The 9,281-nt window shown below is 37.9% G+C and overlaps 1 protein-coding gene across 2 annotated transcripts; it reads right to left on the reverse strand.

Moving 5' to 3' along the window:
- Positions 1–3,611: 3,611 nt before the first annotated feature.
- Positions 3,612–7,944, reverse strand: LOC140871304 (DEAD-box ATP-dependent RNA helicase 15). Of its 2 annotated transcripts, XM_073273753.1 has the most exons (12): positions 7,811–7,944; positions 7,537–7,670; positions 7,056–7,156; positions 6,274–6,446; positions 5,950–6,181; positions 5,701–5,819; positions 5,097–5,153; positions 4,837–5,021; positions 4,509–4,653; positions 4,339–4,422; positions 4,173–4,236; positions 3,612–3,862 (listed from the first exon to the last, which is right to left on the reverse strand). In XM_073273753.1, exons 2-12 carry the CDS (start codon positions 7,650–7,652, stop codon positions 3,852–3,854), a joined length of 1,287 nt encoding a protein of 428 aa, XP_073129854.1. In that variant the 5' UTR covers positions 7,653–7,670; positions 7,811–7,944; the 3' UTR covers positions 3,612–3,851. The 2 variants fall into 2 exon arrangements, with proteins under 2 accessions (XP_073129854.1, XP_073129855.1); XM_073273754.1 differs by lacking the exon at positions 7,811–7,944 and having other exon boundaries at positions 6,274–6,550; positions 7,537–7,555.
- Between the last annotated feature and the right edge of the window lie 1,337 nt (positions 7,945–9,281).

Here is a 9,281-nt window from a genome sequence, read left to right on the forward strand (position 1 = left end):
AGGAAAAGGTGTTACGCAACAAGACCATTCCTCTTGTTCTAGTCCAGTGGCAGCGCCGAGGCACTAAGGAGGCCACTTGGGAACTTGAGAGTCGTATGCGTACAGATTATCCAGAACAATTTTGAATTGTTGTATTTTCAGGTTGTAACTTGTAAAATGAATCAGTTTGAATAAAAGATGTTTATTCAATATTTTACTGCATTCAGTACTTAAGATTGTTCGAGGACGAAATATCTTAAGTAGGGGGAGAATGTAGTAGCCCGGTTCCATTTTACAAGATTAAGTGATTTTAAACATGTTAGAAAATGACATATAATTTTAAAAGTGTCAAAACATGTTTAAGGAGTCCTTATTTGGTTAAAATAAGTGGAAAATCAGATCCGGAACGTTCGAAAATGGTGGGGTAGGTCTCGGGGGTCCCGGAGGACCAAAACCAGTTCGGAAGCATGAGAAACAGTTCGGAGCTACCGGGCAGATCGGAGCTTCCGATCCGAGATAGGAGCTTCCGATCCGAGAACGGAGCTTCCGATCTCAACCAGAAACAGGTGTCAAGGAGATTGAAACACGTGGCCAGATGCAGGAGATCGGAGCTTCCGATCTCGGTCGTCCAAAACGTGGCAAACATGCACCGATCGGAGCTTCCGATCGTGGCCTATAAATAGGGGTCCGAATCCCTCATTTTTAAGTGCAATTTTCCCTTTCCTCTCCCGGTAATCGCTCTATTTAAGGGCTTCGGGACTCTTTCTTTAAGAGTTGGAGTAGGAAATAGTTTATTTTATAGCGGACAGTGTCCGCAGTAGCAGCCAGGCGGCAGAGCTCTGGCGAGGCGTCTAGGAGTCGTAGCTAGGCTATGCCCAGGCTCTGGGGCATGCGACATCAGCGGGCTGACGACGGACGAAGGTATGGCTTTGGTTTCCTATAGTAAATAGGGATTAGGCTATAGTTTAATTAAGGCTTTTAGAGCCTAGTAGGTGATGTTTGGCATGCTAGGTAATGCATGGTTATTTATGTTGTAGTGCTGCATGGTAGGCTTGGACCTAGAGGGGGAGCTTCTAGGATCTGCCTTAGTAACGTACGGAAGTATTATTCGAGATATCCAGATTGAGTATGCATGTATTATGTGTTTGCATGGATTATGTGATTGCATGTTTTATATGCCTTTATATACAGCATGTCATGACTGTATGTTGCATACATGAGCATATTGAGTTTTTACCTTAGAGGTATCCTGTAGTAGGGCGCTCACCCTACGAGTTTATGGATGGTTGGATACGTAAGTCTTGTGGCAGGTCACCTTTATGGTTGGACACATGTACTAGTATCAGGTCACCATTATCCACTGGGTATATGGCTGGATGCCCTATTCCATGGGGCAGATGCAGGTAGTTCTCCCGGAGACAGGGAGGTTAGGTGGTGACCAAGGCTGGATAGCGGGGTTGACCACTAGGTTTTGCTTACCTGGCATTTGACTTACTTTAATTCCGCAGTTTCTCTGATTAAGATTATTTTATTAATTAATTGCATGCTTAAGTTCTGATTAGTAGGTAATCACGGTGCGGGTCACTACATATTATATCATGATCATGAATTTCTTCAAATTCTCAATATAAAATCTTGTTGTGCTACTATAAAGCCACATCATATTCATGATATTTCATGGGCACCAATATATCAATCATTATCATTGTGCAACTTTTAGAGCACCAATGAATATCTCTCTCATAAAATTGAGTATTGACAACACGTTGTGCTATTCCAATAGTATCAATAAAACGAGAATTATTTTCGTTCTCAGTTGGTTACAGCATCGTGTTGATAACGTGTTATAAATCATAATAGAAATAGAGAGATGAATAGAGAGAATTTATGAGATGAGAGAGAATTCATATGAGTCAATACTCATGTTCAAATTTTATTGAACTCCATCACCTTTATTTATAGAGAAAATAATAGAATGCAAATCTTTACAGATATTATATTGACATATTTATCTAGATTACAAATCTTCCAAATCTACCTAGATAAAGATAATCATCTATAATAACAATATATTTATAACAAAATAAATTTACATCTATTAAAATTTGGTTATCTTTTGATTTTTAATTTTAAGAATACACTTTATTTTATTTTTATTCCTTTTATTTTCAGAATTGAACAAGAAATCAAATAAAGCTCTAGATGAAAGTATATCCATATAATCTAAGGTTAATTTGCTTGAAATTGCATGAATAAAATAGTTGTTAGCCGAGGAACAATTATATAATTGAATATTGGAACTCATTGAATCAGAGTTTGATAATATTGAGTTTTACGTTTCATTAATTATTTCTCTCGCTTATTTATTTATCATTTTGTGTTTTAATAATTTTTCGTTAGTAGAAATATCCCAAAAAAATCTCCATTTTCATATGTTTATCCTCGAAATAAGTAAATTCTCGGTTTCTTATTAATTCGACCCCACTCGTCATTACACTCATTTTATTCATGGGTAGAAATTTAAGTTTGGTGGTTAAACGACATCTTATCATCATGCGACAACAAATTCGACTTCTCCCACCTCAAAGTATAACAATTTTTATATTTTGTAGGAACAAGGAAACTATGCAACATTCCATCGATTCACATTCAAAATTCACTCTTTTACCACAGCTTATCTTGGTGAGCATGCATGAGAGCCAATATAGCCACGTAGAGATCGTCCAACCAAGTTAATGGGCACATGAATAACAAAAAGATTAAAGCCATTGTACATGATATTCAAAAACGTGAAATCTGAGAAAATTTTGAAGTGTTTTCTAGTTTCTTTTAACCATATAGTACTAAATAATGCATAAATCCCATACTGAGAAAGAGATGTAGATCTTGATCTTAAACAGCCACAATAACCCAAAAGAGACTTTTTCCAAGACGTCTCTTTCCGATGTCGCCCTTATCTCCGTCCATTTCATTTTTTTTTTTCCAAATTTTTAGAACATAGGCAGCAAATTATTATTGATTTTCAGACACGATTTTATTTAAATTTTTTTCCACAACTATCAACTTTAGAGTGACAAATTAGAGAATCAAATGCTTTCACCTTTTGACATGTTGAGGTAGCCAAAATTTATTGAATAGATTCGTGCCTATACACAATATCAACACAAACATAATTCTACCAGTGGCTTATACCATATAGTAATAGATAATAGACATACCTGGTAGGGGAAAGGAACATAGTTTTGGCTTTGACAGTTTGATATTTAAATTTTGAATTTGATATTTAAATTTCGAATATTTCACTTGGACACACTTGATCGGATGCTGGAGTTACCGATCCTTTTGCATTGGAAAAATATTCACATTAACTCTTATAAAGTCATTTCCCTAGTCAATTTTATGAAACATATCTTTATCCCAACTAAATTCCTGAAAAAATATTGTTTTCTTTTAACATTTTCATTGACTCGACGAACTCTAACCAATAGGAAAAATCCTGGAAATCTGGAAAGATAAATTTTTCTAATCTAAACTCTGAAACACTTGAGCGCCACCCGCAAATGAAAACAAATTTAGGTTAGATGAGCACAAGGAATTAACCTACGTAAAAAAAAAACAAATGGACTTAAAAATATCGAAAAGGCAAGCAAGATATCATAACTTGATCAGCGTTTGAAATGAAACGGTCTCCTCTTCTCGTTTGGCGGAGATTCATGTTTAAACGGTAACAATTGAAGGCCAAGACGAGAACAGCATCAACTTAACAGAGAAGTCGAGAATTAAAATATGAAATATAAAAAGAACCACCAACACCTCCGTTATCTCTCTTAGGCGCAAACACCTGCATCATAATCTTAGAAGACCTTCAAACTTCAAGACGGCACTGCAAAACGGAACAAATTGAGAAGTTACAAAAGCCACATCATCATCACAGGACTAGATTTTGACACTTGACAACCAAGAATAAATCTGTGATAAAGGCAGCAAAGCTTTCACTAAGGCAAGACGACCTCAAGGGTCATAAGCTTTACATCATAGTAGTATCAGCCAAACCAATATTAAAAGCAAATAAATAATAAAAGAAACCCATTCACAAATCACTCGTGTGAGATATATGGATGCAAACCCATATATTCCAAAGAAAACAAAAAACTGTCAATTTGCGTATTTTGTAGAAAAAGAAACAAACTCACTGTATGTAGATGTATCAATCTGCTCTGGAAGTTCTTTGATGTCAACTTCAAATCTCTCCTGAACCTGTATAAGGGAATGTCATAAATTGCAAGCAAAGACCAAGCTCGCAAATAATTCATCTACAACGTAAGGCACACAGATAATTCATCTACAACTTATAAGTACCTGATTCAGAACATCTGAATCAGATGCAGATGAAACAAACGTGATGGCAAGTCCTTTGGTTCCAAATCGTCCGGCCCTACCCACCTAACATTTCGAAAATCACAAAAAACAAATTTTAAGGCACTTGTTAAAAAACATTAATAATGAGTATGAATGCCAATGACTTATACCCGATGGAGATAAGTGTCAGCTGAATCAGGCATATCATAGTTAATCACAATGTTCACCCGTTCAATGTCTATTCCTCTTCCCACCAGATCTGTTGCAACTAGAATTCTCTTGTGCCCTTCCTTGAATCCCTTGTACCGAGTCAATCTGCAAAACACACACATTAAGAATAACAATGCTCGGAAATTGGAGACCCATCACACAAGAACTCAGTTACCGTCGCCTAACGCATTCCATTTATGCACTACTAACTTGGGTACAATACACACGATTTTTTCTGAGAAAAGAACAAGAATATCAAAATAGAAGAGTTTATAAAGAGTCACAAACCTTTCTTCCTGGGACATGCCAGAATGAATGCAAATCGATGGGAAATTACACTCCACAAGCAACTTGTTGAGCTCGGCAGCTCTATTAACACTTTTGACAAAAATGACGACTTGATTGAAGTCCAATGCATCAAGTAGATCATTCAGCTTCCGGTTTTTCTCCAGCTCACTCAATTTGATGTAGTGCTGCCATTGTTGATACCAAATCTGTGAAACTGTAGCACAAAATGAACAAGACATTTAACAATTTCAAGATCAAACCTGCACAAGACCATGGAGGGTCAACTTGGCCTCATCGTCCACATAGATTTCCATTGGCTGAAAGGAAGAGATGTCATAGTAAAGCATATTAGGAGAGCTCATGTGAAATTAATGGTATCCACTATGAAATGAATGATGGATGAACACGGCCGGAATTGAGGCTGAGGTCCATCTGAATTTTCTTCTTCCAGCTACTTTACCTCCAAGACCAACGCGTGTCACCACTGCTGATCAAAATAACTACGCCAACTGATGACATAAATAAATTAAATTCCCTTCCCATCCCATCCTTTCCATAACAGCTTTCCCTTTAATAGAGAAAAAAAAAACAGGACTCTTTATGAACTTGATCAACCAAAGTAAGGGAGGGAAATCACTTGCTAAAATGAACAGAACTATTCTAGGACTAGACCCCTACGACCATGTTCCCTTGAAGCTTCCTACATATAACCATCTCATGTCTCGGTTTGAAAGACACAAGTGAAATAGCAAGCATGGATCGCTTCAATCACTGCATTAATGACCAAAGACCTCCTGCAGAAGGCTGGTACGATGGAAACAAGGTAGACTTCAATATTCAAATAGGATGGCCATGGGACATTACATCTTGCATGAATTTCTTGCAAACTGGTCGAATCTCCTTGCTGAGTGTGGCTGAAAACATCATAACTTGTTTATCATGAGGTGTCATCTTAAAGATCTCCTGAACATCTCTCCTCATATCTGGAGACACAGATACAGGTAATGAGAAAACTTGCAACAAATTTGGCCTCACAAATGCAGTGAGGGCGGTCATTGCCTTGTTTCTATGACATAATATAACTTATTATTATTGATGTGTCAGCATGCATACCAAGGGACTCGAGCATCTTATCACATTCATCCAGAATGAAATGCCTCACATTCCTCAGAGAAAGTTCCTTGTCTCTTGCCAGAGCAAGTATCCTTCCCGGGGTTCCCACGACAATGTGAGGGCATTCATTCTTCAAGAGATCCTTGTGGACTTTAATGTTGACACCACCATAAAAGACAGCAACTTTGATATCTGGTAAATATGTGCTGAACCGCTCAACTTCATGACAGATCTGCAATCGAAAGAAACATATAAGGTAGAGCAACCAGCAAGTACAAATTAAAATAGACATGAAGCAAAGACACTTTGCTGTAGACTACATGCCTGGTAAGCCAATTCCCTTGTATGACACAGAACGAGAGCAGCAACTTGGCCTGCAATAGGTTCAATCTGCTGCAATGTTGAGAGAACAAACACCGCAGTTTTCCCCATACCAGATTTTGCTTGGCAAATAACATCCATGCCCAAAATAGCTTGAGGTATGCATTCGTGTTGCACTGGTGAAGAACCACAGAAATTTGATCCAAAGAAGCCTCAGTTTTCAATTAAAAAACGTTTTACCATTCAACTACTCGAAGGCAGAGCATTAATAGTGATTTACCTGACATAAGAATACAAACAGAGTCAGATAAAGAACAATCGTGCCAATTTCTGTAGAAGGTACAAGGTACAAAACAAACATAAAAAGAACTATACCAGATAGCGTAACAATGAGAGCAGATATTACCACATCGTGAATTAAGTATGCCAGAAATGAAGAGCAGCATTCTACTCGGTATATATTTTGAGCAAATAGGGAACCACACAGAAATGAAAAACATTTGCAGAACCAAGTTTAAATGTCATAATGTCAGCATTGTAACAAGAATTCAGACAGTGTAAACAAACAAAAACCACATAGAAGAATAATGTCAGCATGCTGCAGAAAATTCAGTGCAGGCATACAAAAAAAAAATTAAGGCATATCACACAGGGATTGCATGTACCAATAATGGTGGAAAACAATTGTGAGATTTAGTACAGTGGAAAGTAAATGCAATCATTAAATCTTACATACTAGAGATTGCACGAATGCATACACTACTCAACTGGAAAAGGTATGTTACCTTCTGACGGATGCTCAAATCCAGAATCCACAATAGCCCGTAATAGCTCTGGCTTCAAGAGGAAATCTCTGAATCCTGAACTGTGAATGCCTACATAACCCCTGAATTGAATAGGCAGAATGCCCAAGTTATAACTGGGTGCACGGATAGCAGAGTAAAGTAAATAAATTCACAAACTCATTCATTTACTGGCAAAAGAAAATATTTTTTGCCCATCACTTTCCCTAAAAGGACGAATTTCACCACTCTACAAGTCTCTCGCAAGTTTTATATCTAATCTAATTTTAAAAAAGCTGTAGAATCTGTCAGCTAAACCGCAACTCTCAAGTTTAATATCTAACCTAATTTTAAAAATTTTATAAAATAACATAAACCGCAACTACGAAGACTTGATAAACCCAGAGAAATTCGACGGGCCATAAAGTAGATCTTGGGCTAGCTATAATTATTAATTAAATTAAAATATTTAAAAGGGCCTTACTTCTTGGCGGACTCGCCGTTAACTTTGGCGGTGACGGAGTCTGCGGCCTTCTCGTCTTCCTCCTCGTAGTCGAGAAGCTCCTCTTCGTAAGCGTCGTTCTCCTTATTCTCTCCCATTTGGCGTCACCGAAGTTACTGCAGGAAAACAACAGATCAACAAAATTGTTCCCAAGTGCCTCCAAACCCGGAATCCACGTCTAGGTTTAACGAACACAGGCACAATTTCGCAACAATATGCAAGAGGAGCAACGCAAACGGTTCCACGAGGAATTCACCTGCTGAATCTGGAACAGAGATGGATGGGTTTCAGAGTTGATTGATAGGGCTGCAGCTCTCTTGAGTGCTGGGGGCGGGGGCGTAACAGAGGCGAAGAGTGAGCTAGGGTTTTGGTCTATATAGTAACTTATTGACGATTTTATCCTCGGGGGAAGGAACAAATTACAGGAGCGTGTTCAGTTTCACCAGTTGGCTTCAGCCATTATGAACTAGCCATGGGAGCTAGAGATGTCAAAACGGCCCGACGGAGAGGGTCAACTTGTAACCAATAAAAACTTGTCAATTGGTGGGCTGGGTCGGCCCATTGTTTAGATGAGTTGGAAAATTATCAACTCAATCCGCTTATTTGGCTATGCAAGACAGGCCAACCCGTCAATTTTTAGTTATATTTGACGGGTTGGCCCACAACCCACCAATACCCACCACTTGGTGGGGTGGGGTGGGACGGCCCACTATTTAGGCGGGTTGAAAATTCGTCAACCCAACCCACCTACATAGCGGGGTGTGGCGGACCAACCAAGCGGACTCAACCCACTTTGACAGCTCTAATCGGAGCACATGTGTTGTATGTATGTAAAGTTTATATTTTTTAGTTGAAAATTTATACAATTTAAAATTTTTAACATGTTTAAAAATATATGAGTTAATGAATTCGTGGCATTGGACGTGTATTTGGATGTTAAAAAATGGTCGTGTTGGTTTTTAAGAAGGGTAAAAAAAATATTAATATTAAATATCAAATAAATTAATTAATATCGAAGGTATTTATGTTCACATACATTTATGACCAAAAATAATTATTCTAAAGGGTGGAGTCATTATTATTAGAAAGATATTTATGTTTACACACATTTATAACCAAAAATAGTTATTCTAAGGGGTGGGGTTATTATTATAAGATAAGATAGTAAGATAAATTTTAGCCTTTTTTATTTTTTTAATGAAAGAACTATTATTTACGGCTTCAAAAATTTAGAAATAATCATGGATAGCTTATTAGGGGAGGGGCTATGCCCCACCGAGTGTACTTCACCCGGTGGGATCTTAGTCCTTCATTGGCTCAGAACCCACACAAATTTGTGTGGGTCCCGGGCCAATGAAGGGCAGATGCTGCACCGGGTGAGGCACACCCGGTGCAGCATAGCCCGGGCCGCTTATTAGGTAGCAAACAGGAAAAGCAAACAAAAGGGGTCGCTTTCTCGGCCAATCCTTTCACTTCCTTTCTAATCGATCGAGCCTCCCCAGGGTAGCAGTCTTTAGCAGGAAGAAATGTGCCAATCGTGAAAACTTTCTTGATGCGATTCAGACAGTTTTCTGATTGAACTTTAATCGAATTATTATGTGGGTTTGATTTTAAAAATATTACAGATGTCAAAAAATAGGTTAGCTGTATGGTTTGAGCACTTTTTAATATGTATAATCTCTAATATTTTATAATAGTTGAGCTGTTGAGGAGTGTATAAAAACTGT

Source organism: Henckelia pumila, unplaced genomic scaffold, assembly GCF_033568475.1.
Source record: "Henckelia pumila isolate YLH828 unplaced genomic scaffold, ASM3356847v2 CTG_461:::fragment_3, whole genome shotgun sequence".
NCBI lineage: Eukaryota > Viridiplantae > Streptophyta > Magnoliopsida > Lamiales > Gesneriaceae > Henckelia > Henckelia pumila.

Excerpts from the sequence above, each read along its gene's own strand:
- LOC140871304 (XM_073273753.1), bottom strand. The coding sequence starts at position 7,652 with ATGGGAGAGAATAAGGAGAACGACGCTTACGAAGAGGAGCTTCTCGAC. Across the intron at positions 5,154-5,700 it reads GCAAGAAATTCATGCAAGAT|CCAATGGAAATCTATGTGGA; the intron begins GTAATGTCCCAT and ends TCTTCCTTTCAG. Across the intron at positions 4,654-4,836 it reads GGCATGTCCCAGGAAGAAAG|ATTGACTCGGTACAAGGGAT; the intron begins GTTTGTGACTCT and ends TGTGTTTTGCAG.